The sequence below is a fragment of the Neovison vison genome, chromosome 5 (assembly GCF_020171115.1).
Source record: "Neovison vison isolate M4711 chromosome 5, ASM_NN_V1, whole genome shotgun sequence".
Taxonomy (NCBI): domain Eukaryota; kingdom Metazoa; phylum Chordata; class Mammalia; order Carnivora; family Mustelidae; genus Neogale; species Neogale vison.
In genome coordinates, this window is record NC_058095.1 from 70713804 (window position 1) to 70731747 (window position 17944).

General features: G+C 51.7%; 1 protein-coding gene across 2 annotated transcripts in view; it reads left to right on the forward strand.

Annotated features, from left to right (window-relative positions):
• The window catches only part of EPN2 (epsin 2), an 81970-nt gene that overhangs the window by 19794 nt on the left and 44232 nt on the right, over window positions 1-17944 (forward strand). For both annotated transcript variants that reach the window (XM_044249344.1, XM_044249343.1), the window contains exon 2: window positions 16382-17146. In XM_044249344.1, coding sequence (XP_044105279.1) covers window positions 16552-17146 — 595 coding nt within the window. In that variant the 5' untranslated portion in view covers window positions 16382-16551. The remainder of the gene's footprint in view (window positions 1-16381; window positions 17147-17944) is intronic.

Genomic DNA, 17944 nt, shown 5'->3' on the forward strand with positions numbered 1-17944 from the left:
GGTAGGGGCACAGACGTCCCCCCAGCTCATGCTCTGTGTTACTCAACGTCTCGTTTCTCACCTGTAAAATGCCTCCCCTGCAGAATTTGGGCACATAGTCAGCACAGAGTATGTGGTTCTAACATAACCCCTTGGCTGCCTGGGTGGCTCAGTGGGTTAAAGCCTCTGCCTTCAGCTCAGGTCATGATCTCAGGGTCCTCGGATCAAGCCCCGCATCGGGCTCTCTGCTCAGTGGCCATCCCCAAGCCATCCCAGGGCTCTGGTTCACGTTTTCCTTGTGAGGCATAAGTGTGCTGAAGAGCTGCCCTGTTCTCACGGCTGCTTATCCCCCGGGTGGTCGGAGGAGGGGGAGGCTCGGGTACTGACGTGGCCGGTGAGGATTCCGAGGCAAGTAAACAGTTCTTCCTCAGCCTCTGGTGCAACAGATTTATCAACTGGAGTATTTTCTGGGCCCAGGAGAAACTGGGCAGATTTGTGTACGCGCTCAGGCCTCCGTGCTAGAAGTGCCCCCTTTTATTATTTTTCTAAACAAATCAGGACAATGGCAGTGTAAACACTGTTTGAACAAAAGCATTTGGCTAATGGAGATAAAACCAAAAGGAAAATAACAACTTTAATTTCTTTTTGGCTTTTGTGTTTTGACATTTGGCAGCATACTTTAATCTTTTAAGAATTAAGAAAAAAAAAAGACATGGTTTGCAGACTGCTCTTTGTTTCTGCTTGTTCAGTTTAGTGTGAAATTGATTCAGAAATCCCCCCCGCCCCATCAGCTTGGTCCTGCTTTACTCTTTCTCTGAGTTGGCGATGGGTGGCAAGGGGCCACGGGCCTGCTAATGATGTGAACAAGCATGGCAACCAGTAGAAGCCAGAGCTTTCACCAGTTCTCACAACCTGTTCCTGTCCACTGTCTCATGGTGTTTTGTCGGGTACCATTCCCATTTTCCAGAGAAAACTGAGATTCAGTGATGGGGCCAGACAGTGGTGGGGAGAGCGGCCATCATTCCACTCTGCTAAAGTGTTATTTCTGAACTACAGCATTGACAGGTTGTGTTTTATATTCCGTCAGAGCATCTGGAGGTTTGGTGGGTGGGGGGAGGTACGGAGAGGAGCACAGGATGCCGGGAGGGATGTTTGGAGGGAGTGTGTGAGCAGGTGGGCTGGACTTGGTGCCCTGTGGAGTCATTCATTCCTGTGGCAGATGTGTGCCAGGCGCCGTGCCAGGCCCTGTGAGGCAGGCAGCAGTGTGAAGACAGTCGGGGCCTCTGTCCCCCAAGAGCTGCAGTCCAGAGGTCATGGGAGGAAGGAGGAAGAAGTGGAGGGAGAGCCGGAAGCCCCAGCGGGCAGCAGGTGGTGGATCCTTCAGCAGAGGATCCCTGGTGGGAAGGGGAATTTGGGTGATGGGTCCAGTTTTGCCCTGAGACTGGGGAGGAGGTAGCCTGTGCCGTGGAGCTATGGGGCGGGAAATTCCGTGGGGCCTCCCTCACGAGGGTGTCTGAGCCACTGGTTGGTGTCACTAGGAGGAGGCCAGGCTCCCCCAGTCACCCGCTGCTGCTCACGGCACCCAGAAGCATGCTCCTTGCCACATCCTCTGAATGCTCCTCTGTCCCTGCTGATCAGCAGCACTCCCAGAAGCTCTCCCCTCTCCTGCTCTGGGGGTTCTCCTATGTCTCCTGTCCCCCTACCCCCTGGCCCTTGTCGGACTTCGCCCAGAGACTGCCAGCCTCCTGAGTTCTGTCCCAGTCCCTGATCTGCCCTGTTCTCCCTAGATGCTCTCACGCCCCTCCGAGAGGGACATGTGGATCCCAGTACCCCTCCCCAGGTCTAGGTGCCAGCTGCCACGGCTGCCACTCGGCCTTTTTCATGCCTGTTTTGCCAGAACCTCCAGCTACGTTTGGTTGTTTGAAATGAAACCACCGGTTCTGGCTCTTTCCTTCTCCTGAAACTTGTAAACCCTTCCCACCTTTATCTTCCGTGCAGGGAGCCTCTGTCCTCCTGGCTACTTCCACCCCCACCTATTGGACCCCACACTGACATGTGGCCATCAGGGCTTGAGTCTCCTGCTCTGTGTTTATGTTTGAGGTCTCCTGCCCTTTTGTTGCCCTGCTACACCCACATTCAGGCCCCAGTTCCCTTCATCGCCTCCCTTGGGGTCGGTGTAAGTCGTCTTCTGTCCATATCACCCCCCCTTTTCCCCACCCTGGCCTTCTCACCCTGTGCTGCTTGGTCAGGATTCCAGAAATACTCTTCCAACAGCGTCATTCCTCTGCTCCCAAACAAAACAAAAGCCAGCTTCCGTAGCTTCGTTCCAACAATATTTCCTAAAATAATTTTAAGTGGTGCGCACTTGAACGTTAACTCATTTTCACAGTTATCTTAGAAATGCCGTAGGACTATGGCAGTTGAGAAAGTTCAACATGGACTGACTGTGTGAACCAGCAGGTCCACTCCCCAGTGTATGCCCAGGAGAGCTGAATACGTACGTCCGTGCAAACACTTGGATGCAGATGTTCATAACAACACTATTCGTGATAGCCAGTAAGGGAGGGGAACAACCCAGACGTCCTCCAACACAGCAGATAAAACATGTGTCCGTACAGGGGAAAATTATTCAGCTGTGAAAAGGAATGAAGTACTGATACGTAATGCAACACAGACAAGCCTTGAAAAAACGTTCAGTGGAAGAGCAAGACACAGAAGGCCAGAGATGGGATGATTTCCATTCATCTGTAATGTCTGGAATGGGCAAATCCCTAGAGACAGAACGTCTTAGAGGCCAGGGGAAGGGGTCTGCTCACGGGTAAGGTTTCCTTCTGGGGGTGATGGTCATGTTCTGGAATTAGTGTTGATGATAGTTCAGCGCTGTGACTGTGCCCAGTTGTAGGTGTGAACTGAAGCTGGTGAGTATTATGTGCTCTTTGCGATACCTCAAAAATGAAACACGAAGACCCCCCCTCTTCCAAAATGCCATTGCGGTGATCCCTGATCTCGTCATATGTTGTTAAAGTGGGTATTTGAATTTAAAAGTAAGTGGATTTTTTAAAAAATTTATTGATTTTTTTAATGATTTGTATGTATTTGTTAGAGGGAAATAGCACAAGCAAGGGGAGTGGCAGGCAGAGGGAGAAGTGGGCTCCCCACTGAGCAAGGAGCCCGATGTGGGACTCGATCCCAGGACTCTGGGATCACAACCCGGGCCAGAGCTTAACCAACTGAGCCACCCAGTTGTGTCAAAAGGAAATGGACTTGAAGAAAAATAGTAAACTGACAATAGTGCCGCATATAGTAGGAATTCAGTGAGACAGTTCCTAAGATTGTGCCTGGCACACAGTGCATGCTGTGTGTTAGCCTCTGTTATTGTTGTTACTGGGATATGTCAAAATCTTTTTTTTTTTTTAAGTTTTTTTTTAAATTTATTTTTCAGAGAGAGAGAGAGCGCGCGAGAGGGCGAGCACAGGCAGACAGAGTGGTAGGCAGAGGCAGAGGGAGAAACAGGCTCCCTGCTGAGCAAGGAGCCCAATGTGGGACTTGATCCCAGGATGCTGGGATCATGACCTAAGCTGAAGGCAGTCGCTTAACCAACTGAGCCACCCAGGCATCCTGATATGTTAAAATCTTGAAAGTGAATAAGCACAGTAGGCAAGTCCAGATTCCGTCGTGTGCCGAATGAAGCCCTGCGGCCTCCACCAGCCCGCCTGCCCCCTACGGACTCCGCACTCCCACATACCCCCCTGTCTCTGTGCTCTACCTGCATGGCCTTCTCCCCCCATACACAGGCTCGTGCCTCTCATTCTTCAACCCCACTGCCTCAGATGCACCTGCCGAATCCTGCAGCCCGTCCTGATCTTCTTGCTGGAGCACCCAGCTTGTAACCTGCCTTTGATCTACCCCCAGCCCAGACCAGAAAAGACGCCTTGTGCTTCCCTAACAGCAGCTCCCCCACCCCCAACCCCCGGGCCTGTGGGCATTGTTCTTTACACACTGAGTGTGTAAAGAGTGCTTGTTCAACCATTAATAGATCTGCTCTGTAACGATAAAATGATATAAATTAGGGCAGCAAAAATATTTTTAAGATATGCAGAGAGATTTGCACACTCTGTAAATGGGCTGAGCCATTCCTTCAGCTCTCAGGAGTATATCCGGGAACAGCTCTGCACGTGTGTCCCAGGAGACAGAGGCACAGACCACACTTCAGACGTATCCGTGATGGCAGAAATTTGGAAAGAGTTTAGATGCCCGTGGATGGGACAGTGTGTGGGTCAGTTGTTAAATACGAACTTGAAATGGGTAGACTGCAGCCCACCATATGGAGGAGCAATGTGGATGAGTCTTAGAAACTCAGCATTGAATGACAGAAGCAAGCTGTGGAAGACTTACGTTATTTGGTTTTATAACACTTGTGGTAAAATTATATTTTTAAAAAAATACCAGGGACTGAAGAACCCAGAACCTGAACTGTGTGCCCGGGGCAGAGGAAGTAGGGAGGGGAGGGACCCCTCTGGGTGGGCATTGCGGTCATGCAGTTCCCCAAGGAGAATGTGGGTGTCACGGGCCCCTTTGGTTTGTGTCTCACATGTGGTTTGCACTTAATCTTTTATGTGCATCCAATAGTACATAATAAAAATCGAAGCAAACAAGAGGAACAGCAAGAAGACATTAGGGCTGGCTCATGCCTTTTCTGGGGCAGACTCTGACATTTAAGAGTTAGAAGGAACATTTCCTCCTAATATATCCAGTCAGTATTGCAGAGTAAATAAAACACTGGGAATGTGTCCAGCAGAGGAGGAAGGAGGGAAATAATATTTTTATTTTGTACCAAAAAAGGAAGTTTACCTTTTAGCATTGCGACCCAGTCTTTTCTGAGTGGTATTTCAGAGAACGGCACCAATTTCAAAGGAATAATGTAGGTTTTTTAGGTTGTTCAAGTTGATGTGACTCACTTAGTAGGAGACGGGGTTACAGCCAAAGAGACATCATTTCTTAAAGATGTGAGTTCTAAAGAATACATTTTTAAAAAAGATTTTATTTGTTTGACAGACAGAGATCACAAGTAGGCAGGGAGGCAGGTTCCCTGCTGAGCAGAGAGCCTGATGCAGGGCTCTATCCCAGGACCCTGACATCGTGACCTGAGCTGAAGGCAGAGGCATTAACCCACTGAGCCACCCAGGTGCCCCAAGAATACATTTTAAAATTTGAATTCTATTTTATTTATTATTATTATTATTTTTTAAATATTTTATTTATTTATTTGACAGAGAGAGATCACAAGTAGGCAGAGAGAGAGAGGAGGAACAGGCTCCCTGCTGAGCAGAGAGCCCAAAGCAGGACTCCATCCTAGGACCCTGAGATCATGACCTGAGCCGAAGGCAGAGTCTTAAGCCACTGAGCCACCCAGGTGCCCCTTATTTTTTAAGTAGTCTCCATTCCTAGTGTGGAGCCCAGCCGGGGGCTTGAACTCACAACCTCAAGATCAAGACCAGAGCTGAGATCAAGAGTCAAACTCAACTAACTGAGCCACCCAGGCACCCCTAAAGCACATTTTTAGAAATAGCTTTGGAGTTTCTGCGGTATTTCCTGACTGGTTTCATTGTATTGCTGAGGGGAAGCTTTCTTTGAAGAGCATTAAAACCCGCTTCCTTGGTTGGCCATGCTGGTAGGAGCTGGGAGTGCCAGAGTCTGATCTGGGTGCAGCGTTAAACTGCTCTGGGCCTCGGTGTCTGCACGAAGATGAGACCTGAGACCCTTCTAGCTCTAGCGACTTTGCCCCTGCTCACTGGGCCTGGTGAGCTGACTGGGGACAGGACCTCTAGCTCAACAGTAGCTTCTCTGTCGTCTTCTGGCCTCTTAAACATGTAGGCAGGAGGCGCCTTCCTAGACTTGCAGCTTCAGCAGGGACAGGTTCATCGCTGTCACGACTTTGGGCGCTGGACTGGCATGAAGCCAGAAGAAATCCCGGTGTGGGACCAGACGGCAGAGGCCTGGGGTCAAATCCTGGTCCTAACCCGTGCCGGCAGCATAGCTTGGTCCGGTTCCCGAGCCTCTCTGGGCCTCAGCTTCCCCGTCTGTAAAACGAGGGTGGTAAGAGTCGCTCCCGCTCGGACCATTAGGAAGACTTCATGAGGTCACATGTCTGGTCTTGAACTTGCACAGCCGATGGTCAGGCCTCAGGTACTGGTTTGCTGGCTTTTCTTGAAGAGGCCTCTTCTCTTTTCCATTGCTCTTCCAATGGTATTCTGTGACAATTACTGGTCTCAAAGAATGAGCCCGTCTGAGACCTTTCTGGGAAATGCCAGCCGCAAAGGGCAAGAGCTGGAATGGAGACCTCGTTTAACAGGTGGTCTGTGTGCTCGGGAGGGAGGTGGTTGTGCACCTCCCACCCTGGCAGACCCCAGGCATCCGGCACATTTCTCACCGAGAGGCTTCTGCGGCCTTTCCGCTCCCGCTTGGGGCGTTCTCTGTGCGTTGTCCTCAGGGACAGGCCGAGGAACATTGCTACAGATGTTGTCCCCTCGGTGCTGCCGGGGACAGGAGGCAGGCATTTGGACACCGATGGTTTGCCATTGTCTGCCTGGGCAGCTGCTGGCTGCAGCCGACAGCTGTGGACGCAGAGGCTAAGGAGAGCTCATCGGCCTGCCTCAGCTCTCTGCTATGGAAAAGGAAGGATGTCGGTGCTTAGGGTCAGCCTGAGAAGCCCCTGTGTTAGCCCTTGCGCGCTGGCCGGCCTTGCTTCTGAGCCCAGGCTGTCGGGAGTGGTCTCTGCTTTCCGGCTCTCCTGCAGCCCCGAAGGGTGCCAGCTTGGGCGACTGTCCACTCTCCTGACGTGAGCACCCAGGAGGCTTCATGTAGGGCAGTCCCTGCGGTGAGCAGCTGTTTTGAACTCCCGTGATAGTGAGCAAAAAGGGAAACGGGTCATTTTTCAGATTTTCTTTCTGGCTGCCCCTGGCTTTATCCGGTGCTCACTGTATGCCAGGATCAGAGGAGAGTGAGGGGAAGATAGGCAGGACTCTGCTCTCACAGAGGTGGGGGGTTGGGGGCACAGGGGATAAGCAGGTACACAAGCCAGAAAATGCCCAGTAGAGAGCGGGGCTCTGCTGAGAATCAAGGCTAGTGACAAAATGGCGACAGGTGGCCCAGGGCGGTGATGCTTAAACGTGGGCTCTGGTGAGGAAGCCCGTCCAGTGACAGTGGTGGGAAGAATGCAGGCGGGAGAGGCAGCAGGTGGGTGGGGTGTGTGGTGGGGGCCGGTGTGTGGCCCAGGGATTTCTGTGAAGTGACAGGGAGCAGGCTGTCCCAGTAAGAACGAGAGTGATTGCAGAAGAGGGTGTGGCACACGGTGGCATAGAAAGAGTTAATCTTGGAGTCTCCTCCTTCCCCACCTTAGCCTGGGCCCAAATTTAGGATAATTTTGGCCTCTCGGTTTTTTTTTCTTTTGCTCAGGTGAGCCTGTCCTCTGGTCTCTGAGGCTCTGGCCTGACCATCCACCACCTCCCTGCTTCTTGGGGTGGGGGGTAGGGGGCCCTGGGGCCAGCCTTGAGGGTCCCATGTATCTGGTGTCTGTGGAGGTTACTCCCCACTTGCTGCGCACAGAAATCCGCCTCGTTCCTTCACGGCCGTGGTGAGGAGAACCCCACACGACCTCCCGGAACAGCTGCCAGTGGCAAGACAGAGGTGAGCGAACCAGTCACTCTCCTCCTGGCTTTGCTTTTGCACTGAAAAGGGTGGAAATACCCGTTCTGTTCCCACAAGGCTCCTCTTGGCAAGCTTGAGCTCCTTTTGAGAAGTGTTTGGTCACCGCCGTGCCTGAAACCAAGTCTGTGGGGTCCTGGCCGAGGGGACCCCTAGCTCACCCTCGCTTTGCTTCCCCGCGCTCTCTCTGGCTCCTCAGGAGATGGCAGCAGCCCAGGACTTAGTGCCATAACACTGACCAGCCAGGGCTAAATTAAGCCCGAAATCATGGGAAATCTAAATTTTCCCATGCAGCTTTGCATTTTTTTCAAATGTCTCAAGCTGGAACCTTGCACTGCTTGAAGTGTGACCCATAGCTGGGCCTGCCCCATGATGTGGGCTGGATGTGGCTAGCTGTCAGAAGCCCCCGTTCTGTGGTCCCCAGGCCCTGGGTGGCATTGCTGTCTTATTAGTGCGTATTTCTAGTAACAGAGTCACAGCGTGTTAGAAATAGAGACTTTCTAGCCCAGGGGTCACATACAAACTGCCTTCCTGGGAGAGGGAAGGGCTCTGAGGGATAGGCTTCACACTTCCAAAAGCCCAGGAAGCCCTGCTGTTTGGCCCACCATTGAGCCCTCCCTAGACTGAGAGGAACCCTGGCCAGAATTCTAGCCCTGCAGTCAGTGACCTGTGGCTGGGGTTGGCCAGAAGCTTGGGCTCCCCGTGACACCATGGAGATGGCCAGGGATTGAGCCATTTGTCAGAAAGAGGGTCTGGGAAATTGAAGGCCTTAGGGAGAGCAGCTGGTCTGCCTCATCATTTTAGAAGCGAGGAGGTCAGTCACTGGCTTGCTTGGTGCCTCAGAGAGCCCTGGTTTCCGTCTCCTGATTCTCTGTGTCTACAACACCACATTGTTTGCATTTTGGCATGATTTTTTTAAGAACACTGTCCACAATTGGTCACTTGCAAAACTACTTGGAAGAACAAAAGGGAAGTAGGGAGCAATAAAGAATTTTCTTTTTGGGGCACCTTGGTGGCTCAGTCGTTGGGCGCCTGCCTTGGGCTCAGGTCATGATCCCACCCCACAGCTGCCTAGTGGGGAGCCTGCTTCTCCCTCTCCCACGCCCCCTGCTTATGTTCCCTCTCTCATTCATGCTCTCTGTCAAATAAATAAATAATCTTAAAAATAATTCCATTCTTTTTTCCTTTATCACATGTTTATGCATTGCCTTGGTCCAGCTGTCAAGGTGTTTGATCCTTGACCCTGCAGGGGAGGTATGGCTTGACACACCCTGTCCCTGAATCAGGGAGTGAAACTGTGTCAGACTGTGTCAGATGAGGGTACAGCCGGAATGACCAGAACAGGGCTCCAGAACAGGGCTCCTGATCAAGTTCACGTGATACATACGTATGTATGTGTACATATACACTTATTTATGAAAAGATTGCATTTATTTGAGAGGGGACGTCTGTGTGTCTGTGTGTGCTAGTGCACAAGCCAAGTGGGGGGAGGCAGAGGGACAAGCAGACTGTGCACTGAGCATGGAATCGGACACGGGGCTTGATCCCACAACCCGAGCAGAGACCAAGAGCTGGACACCCATCCAACTGAGCCACCCAGGCGCTTTCCCCCTGCCCACTTCCACATGATCTTGAAAAATGAGTGCATTTTAACACCTGCGTAATCTGTACCCACAGGCTGCTTTTCTCTGAGACCCTGTGCTCGGGGCTCGTTGGTAAAGAAAGATGAAATTCCTCGTGTGTGTTTTCAGTCCTTCTGCGTCTGGAAAAATTAAGAACACGGAAAGTCGCAGGAGGCTGGCTGACTTGTTCCAGTGACTGTCAGGCCCTGGCAGAGGCTGCCCAGGAGGCTCTGTGTGGGAGGCCCGCCTGCCTTGTGGGTGGGCAGGCCCTGCCCAGCGTAGGGGCTGGAGTCCTTCACCTCCACCTGGTGGTAGGTTAACGGCCCCCCCTTGGGGCTTTTGTCCCCTAGAAGGGATCGAGGTGAGGTGCAGGGGCAGTTTAAGGGGAACTGCTTTATCATCTGGAAGTCAAGTATGTGTTTGTTTTCCCCCTACCCTCTAAGTATACGAACAGAACAAGCCTTTTTTTTTTTAATCCCACTTTTTGGATGGTGATGTAAAATTTTATTTCTCCGTTCAGCTAGTGAAGAGAACTTTTTTTTTTTTTTTTTTTTTTTTGGCTGAGTCTCACCATTTTTCTGGTGGATGTAAAGGGTTTTTTTGTTTTTATTTTGTTTTTGTTTTGTTTTTTCCTTTTCATTTCTCCCCCTGCATGAGTGATGGTTATTAGGCTCCGAGTTACTGCGAGCTTTTGGCTGATGCAGGCTCATAATAGTCCTTTCTCTTTAGTCTGAAGTGATTACTGTGGAGAAGAATGTGGCACTGTCCATATTGTCCTAACTGGACCGTTGTCTTCTGGAAAGTGGCTCGGTTTGGTCATGTGAGCTGTGGTCTCAGCCACCCCTGACTGAGCCTCCTTGTCATGGTCGTGGTACCCTTTTCCCCAGTAGGAAGGTGGAGATGTTTCCTCACTCATGGATTGCACGCGGAGGAAAGTGAAAGCCAACTAGGCTTGCATAGTGTTCCAGAACTTACTGTTTATGTGTGTCCTACGGTGACACCATGGCACTCGCTTCAGGATATTCAGAAGCCTCCACAGGCGCTTGGTCAGAATGTCATATCCCCTCAGTGCTGCCCACCGAGGTCCCATGTGTGGGGAGCCAGGAGCTTCTGGTAGGTGGCCGACCGCGGGCGGCCCTGGTGAGACTCTAGGCGAGGCGGCGGTACCCCCTCCCACTGCTCTCCCTGTCATCTGCCCAGAGGAGAATTAAGTGCACATGCAGTCACAGGAGGCCGCCAGGCACAGATAGTATGGGCTGTCATCTGGGGGGATGATTATTTGACCAGGGCGCTCGGTGATACTTACTGGTCTCGTCCGGACTATCACAGTTGGATCGGTTGACCCGTGACTGGTTCTGGGGAGTCAGGAGAGCTAATTATTGCTGTTGCCTCAGAGCTGGCCCTGACCCCCGATGAGGGTCCCCAATCCCTGAAAAGCCACTGCCAAAACCTTCTTAGGGATGTGGCGGAGACCTCAGCGGACGGGGTAAGAATCACGCCTCTGCATCCCAGAAGCCCTGAGGGGAGGAGAGACCCACCTGGGCGGGAGAGAGCCTCCTTCTGCAGGGATTGGGGAACTCAAGATTTGGAAGGAATTTCCCCACCCAGTTCCACAAACCCCTGGAGCACATTTCCATGGAATTCTTCTTGCCTACAGGGGCACCACTCTGGCCTTGGAAGTTTTTGTTTGTTTGTTTAGTTTCTTTCTCTTGGCTGTTGCATTTAGCCTGTTTCTAGTCTTCAGTGTGGTTTGAATTCTGGTTGTGTTTTCAGAGGTTTTCCTCCCCGGCTTGCCCCTGCAAATGTCACGATGCAGCTCTTGCTTTATCATTAGCTGCTCTGACAAAGAGTGATGGCCAGACCTTGGCTGGGTGTCTGCATTTTGAGGAGTGACGAGCCTCCATGGGAAGGACGCAGCTCCCGAGTCAGCCTGAGGTGACAGGTCAGATGTGACAGAGGAGAGGCTGGTTGGTATTCCTGTGCTTCTACCTGAGGCCTGTTTGGAGGCTCATGGGAGGCCCCCTCACCGTATATCTGGTGTTTGGCTGTGCTCAGGCTCCTTGATCAGCACACGTTGCTCTAGGTCACAGCTGACCATGTTGGCTACTGCTGCAGAGACGTGCAGAAGTGGTTTCTGGTGCAGGTGGACCCAGCGGTTCCAGCCCTATGTTCTGTCTTGCTCCTGTTCCTTCCCTTTGCTTGCTTCGGCGTCCCCTTTAGACTTAGGGAAACCTTGGGCCTCTGGTGGCTTCTGGCAGCTCGGGCAGCCAAGGCTGGACCATGCACCTGACCCTGATCTAGCCCCCTGACTGGGAGGCTGTGATACTCTGATTGGGGCTACAACTGCCCACCTTCCCCATGGAAGACCAAGGATCTTTCTGAAACAAGGGGGTATGGATGTTGCAGAGGCAGAAGATTCCATTTCTAGAACAGAAATGAAATATTTCTTCGGCTTAAAGAAACTTTTCTAGTACTGGGGCCTGACTGTAGAAAAATGAGTGTTTCCTTTATACTGAAGCGACTGTGGCTTTTGATCCAGGGCTCCCAAGGGTCTTTTGGAAGGCCTGACAGTAATGTGCATCACCCATGGTAAGACTTCCCCAAGCCAGCTGAAACGTTCAGTTTTGTTGCCGTTTTTAAAATTTTATCAATTCAGCGTGATTACTGGTGGTTATCACGTGTATCAGAAGCCTTGATTCTTAATAAAATGAATGATTAATACAAGTTTGGAACATGCTCTTCAGGCTGGAGCTGGAGTGGGGGGTGGTTATGAGGGTCCCCTGGTCATACCATCCAGGGAAATAAACGGATGTCCTCCAGCCCCTGTGCAGAAGAATGTGTTGCTTTGAATAGAAATTCTAACTTGTCTCCATTCAGAAAATATTTAAAGTTGTAACAGAATTGTACAAACTTTATCACTTACAATGAAACAGTTCTACGTAATTCCTGATGATAGAACTCAATTTATTTTTTTAAATTTTTCAAATTTCTTACTAGAGCGAGCACAGGTAAATAGGGGGAGGGAGATGCAGAATCGTAAGCAGGCTCCACACCCAGTGCAGAGCTGGGTGTGGGGCGTGATCTCATGACTCTGAAATCATGACCTGAGCCAAAATCAGGAGTCGGATGCTTAACCAACTGAGCCACTCCAGTGCCCCATTTCTTAAGGCGTTTCTGGTTCTGATGTTCTGATGGCATGTGTCCCAAGTTGTTGGTATGTAATTTATGGAAATGAGCCCCCCTTCTTTTTTTTCCCCCTTTCTTTTTTGATATCTTGGCCTTAAACCTTTTGTTTGTTTGTTTGTTCGTTTATAGATTTTATTGATTTATTTGACAGTGAGAGAGGAAACCCAAGCAAGGGCAGTGGGAGAGGGAGAAGCAGGCTTCCCGAGGTGCAGGGAGCCCAGTGCGGGGCTTGATCCCAGGATGCTGGGATCATGACCCGAGAAGAAGGCAAACGCTTAACCTACTAAACCATCCAGGTACCCCTTGGTCTTAAACCTTTAACAAAGTTTATTTTTCCCGTGATTTCTGCCTTCCCCATATCTGAACAGAAGCTCCTTATAAATGACTGGGTGTTTGGGAGCTGACCAGCTTCCCTGGCTGGAGCCAGGAGCCCAGGAGTTAACACATGGTCCTGTGCTGGTTACTTCAGGCTCAGCTGGAAAGGGAAGAAAACTGGCAGGCTGAGAGAGAAAGTTCGGAAGGCAGAGCACACACACCGCTCAAAAAAGCAAAAACAAAATGAAACTTAGGTTCTGGAAATAGTGCAGGGTGGATGGTTGAGGGTGGAGTGTGTTCAGGCCTGGCTTTTGGGAGGACGTGCCTGACAGATGTTTGCTGGGAGAGGAGATATTTAGGTGTTGACAGCCCAGTCCTGAGATTGGGACGGGGGAGAAGTTTTAAAATGGGAAGAGCAAGGTCTGAGGTCCACATGGACAAGTGCGATGGAGCCGCCCACGTCCCTGTCTTCAGTTGGGGCTGCCTGGGAGAGACTTCAGTGCATGCAGCCGGGGCTGGGGTCCTGCCGTCCGCTCCCATGTCGCCAGCTTTTCTCACGGCCAGAATTGGTGGTGTCCGTTTCCAGAGTCCCCCAGTGAGGTGCATCACCTGATTGGCCTAGAAAATGTTTTCGTGGAGGCGCCTTTGGTGTCCTTTCTCCTGTCGGGAGTTTCTTCTCCCCACATCTCCCCATTCTCACCGTGTGCCCATCCTGAAAGCCGCTCTGGTATATGATAGCTTTCAGAAAGTGGCAGGCAGCCGTTCCAATTATACGGGCTTTATATATTTTTCTGACTGTAAGAAATGTTTTATTACTTTTTCCCTTCTTCTTAAGGCCTAAACATTTCAAAGAGAGTGCTAACAGATGTCTTTGCAAGTTGAGCCTGTTAGAGAAAACCCCTGCCTAGGTCCGCAGCCCTGGGTTCTCCGTTGTTTGGAATTCCTTTGCCAGCCTGTGTCTGGCAGGGCAGAGGGCACTCCGGCCCTTGATCAGAGGAATTGGTGCCTTTTCTTTGCCACTAGAGGCCCAGGAGGCTTGGTGGATGCCGTGGCTGAGCCTCATGGCCTCCCCCTGACCTCTCCAGAGGAGGATACTAGGCTCAAGGTGGCTGGGCTAGAAGGGCAGCAGAGCCTGAGGCATTGTTTCTCCCTCGGGAAATTTTTTTTTTTTCCTCATTATAGTTCAAACCATTTGAGGCCTTTTAACTAGGAGGACCATGTGCTGTCATGCTTAGAGCTGCTTCCTGACCTGGAGGAGGGTAACAGAGGACCTTTTCAGCGGTGGATCCCTGCTCCTCCTGCTTCTTGGAGGGTGGGATGATCATACCTGCTGCGCAGCAGATGGAGGGACAAATGGAACTGCCTGGTGGCCCCTGGGCATTAAGCACACCTGAATGTGACTCCTGATTCTGATGAGTATTTGCGCCGTAAGTTGGCCGATGCTCATTAAAAATCAAAGAGTTCTTTTTTGCTTTCTGGGACCCATCCCATCTCTGCCAGCGGTGAATGTTCCTGTGAATGAAAAACCGAACTGAAACAAATGTGCGGGTCACCGTGAAAATCTTTATCCCTGTCCTTTGACAGGCTTTAGAGAGTTTATGAAAGCAGGCCAGATCCGTGGGGAGATGGAATATGGCCACCTTCTACCGAAACCCCATTCTGCGGATTTGGATGGAGACAGAATTCTTGGCGTAGTTAAGGCTGGAGTGGAGACTGTGTTCGCCGTAGCAGATGTATGGGTTGTCAGCAGGATGAAATTGAATGAGCTGTCTCTTGTTTGTATGGTCATATGTGATAAGTGATCATTGCGTTTCCTGTGGCTCTGCACCCCCCGCCCCCCCACCACCCCAACAATTTACGTTTACTTAGTTATTTTTTTGATGTTCCTGTTGCCTGCCTGAGGCTTTAGAGGAGGAAGGAGGGGGCCATCAGCTGTTTCCCTGACAGAAGCAGCACAGCAGCTTGATGTGGAGAGCGAGGACCACTGCAGGAGGAGGGAGCAGGGACTATCCCCCACAGCCCCCAGAGAGCTGCTTTGGAGGAGGAAACCTTAGTCAGCTTGACCTCGTGACTTGAGGTCCTCCTGCGCCTCATCTCTACCTTACTGGAGGGTTTTCATGAGCATGAAGTGAGGTAGAGTCTGGCCCAAGGCTGCTTTGGCTGCTCCACAGCCAGAAGAGCCAAGAAATCGTCCAGCAGATGGGAGTGGGGGATGGGCAAGGGGAGGGCGCTTGCTTTGTGTCCAGACTCCAGCTGTGCTGCTCTGTCTTGGGCAATCCCGGAGTCTTCTGGACCTCAGTTTTCTCATTTTATAGATGAGGGATAATCTGCATTACCCCACCCCACCCCCCTCCCACGCCAAGCCCTCCTCAGCTTTGAAGACATAATTGTGAGAGTCATTTCTGGCAGAAACTCCTTCCTGTGCCTGCCTTCACAGCCTCCAGCCGCCGGTGGAGTTGGTGGTTCAAGCTTTGCATCCTCAGACCCCCTGTGCCCACCTCTGTCCCCTGCCAGACTGTGGCCTTCCTGAGGACAGGGACACTTATTTCATTTCAGTCTGTTTCATTAATTTATTCAGCACCATTTCTGTCCTTGTCAGTCACAGTGTTGGGTGCTGGGTGATCACTGGTGAACAGGACAAAGCCGGTTGTCAGAGATGTGACCCTCATGCTAGCCCAATAAATGTTTCTTCTCTGGAGAGAGGGGATTTGCGTTTGTGGGGGAGGCGGGGGGGAATGGGTGGACCCGTTACTGTGTAACCCTGGGCCTCAGTTTTTCCCCACTGAGATGAGGGGAGTGGGCTAGAACCAGATTTTTTTCTAGGGTTGTATGAGCTCAGGCCGGGTGCTGGAGACCTCGAAAGCCCAGCAGAGGGCCTTGGCTATGCTCTCTGCCAGAGTAGTTGGAAACCTTCATAAAAAGTCAGGAGAAAAGTGCTCACAGAAAACGTCCTGGGCAGGTAGAAACATGGTGGACTAAGGCCAGATGTTGAACAATTTCAAAAGTATAATTAGGCATCTTAGGGGCACCCGGCTGGCTCAGGAGAGTATGTGACTTGATCTCAGGGTCATGAGTTCGAGCCCCGTGTTGGTGTAGGGATTACTTAAGAAGGGAAAGAGGTATTGGTAGGCATTTTTTAGGTAAGCTACATCTGAAATGAGGGGATTTCTTGCTCCCACAGATAATTTAAAATTCATCAGGACCGACTGCCTCAGGTGTTAAGATTCTTCTGTCGCTGGCTTTTGCTGCACATGAAAATACAATCCAGAGCAGAGCTGTGCCAGTGGAAGTGTTTTGAAAATTAGAACAATGGTTAAAACGTTTACTTGTTTGCCAAAGTCTTGACCTCGAGTTTAGATTTTATTCACTGTTAACTTGTAATACTGATTTTGTTGTAATTTTGGAAAAGGTGGATCTCTTTCCTCCTCTGGAGGCTGGGGCATATCCAGTCATCCCTGTACCCCTGATCCTGCCAGACCTCTGTATCTGCCTTTTACAGAAAGGGCAGAGCCAAGCCTCCTGCCATCCCCAGGGAGATCGTGCTACAGGGAGTGTTTCTTTTTTTCTTTCTCTAGGTCATGGCTTCTGGCTTCTTGGACGTAAGGCTTCAGTGGAGGAAATGACTGCCCAGGCTCGTGCTCCACGCCTGTCACGGAGACTGAACCTTCGCAGGGCACGAACTTGCCTAGCACAGGAGCGTCTCTCTCTTTGAAGGGCTTGACATTTGTCACAAAGAAACGTGAAAATGGCGACTTCCTCTATCAGACGGCAAATGAAAAACATTGTGAACAATTACTCGGAAGCTGAAATCAAAGTGCGGGAAGCCACTTCCAACGACCCGTGGGGCCCGTCCAGCTCCCTGATGACCGAGATCGCCGACCTGACCTACAACGTGGTGGCGTTCTCGGAGATCATGAGCATGGTGTGGAAGCGCCTCAACGACCATGGCAAGAACTGGCGGCACGTGTACAAGGCGCTGACGCTGCTGGACTACCTCATCAAGACGGGCTCCGAGCGGGTGGCCCAGCAGTGCCGGGAGAACATCTTCGCCATCCAGACCCTGAAGGACTTCCAGTACATCGACCGCGACGGCAAGGACCAGGGCATCAACGTGCGTGAGAAGTCAAAGCAGCTGGTGGGCCTTCTCAAGGACGAGGAGCGGCTGAAGGCCGAGAGGGCCCAGGCTCTCAAAACCAAAGAGCGCATGGCCCAGGTCGCCACGGGCATGGGCAGCAATCAGATCACCTTCGGCCGCGGCTCCAGCCAGCCCAACCTGTCCACCAGCTACTCGGAGCAGGAGTACGGCAAGGCCGGGGGGTCTCCAGCCTCCTACCACGGCTGTGAGTAATGGAAACGCTCCCCACCCATGCCAGAGGGTGCCGGGCACAGACACGGAAGCGCTGGGTGGTGGGCAGGGTGGGTGCCCCTGGGCTAAGCCAGAGCTCGCATCTGTCCTCCGTTCTCCACTTTTGGCTGTCCGGACAACGGTGTCGGTGGTCTGCACCCATTTATGGTTGCAGGAGGGTGTTGGGTCCCTCGGCTGCTCTGGCTCAGGAGTCTCAAGACCTTCCTCTGCCCTGTGGTCCAATTCAGGACCCCTGGGCAGGGCTGGAGCCCGGCGATTGGTAGGTAGGAGGAAATGGATGCTCCTTCTTGATAACCTTGTTTCTTTAATCTGTTAAATGTTGTTCTGATGCCTGGGCTGTGGGTCTCCGGACTGGCCCAGGGCATCACTCTCCTTCAGCACCCCAGGGGAGGGAGACGGGAGGTCTCTGTCTCAGTAAAAGAGGGAGAAGGCAGAAAGCTCCACAGGGGTCCGTGTGAGCAAGGCCTTCTCCTCCGACATGGGGAAGAGCGTTCTTGGTGATTTGCTTGCATGGCTGGGGCTGCTCTGGGTGGGGCTGCTCTGTTTGCTCATTTGTGCATGTGGGAATCTGAGGGGTCCTTACCCACATTTGGACAAGATTTCAGGGAAGAGATGTGGAGTTCAGGGCCTGACGGAAGCTGGTCTCTGTGAGCCGTGTGGGCGTCCTGGGCATTCACGAAAAGTGGTCCTGGGAACGGGCGCCCCTCTGCTGTCCCAGGGCAGTGTCAAGACAGGTGACCTGTGCGGGGGTGGCGCACACACTGTGTCTTCT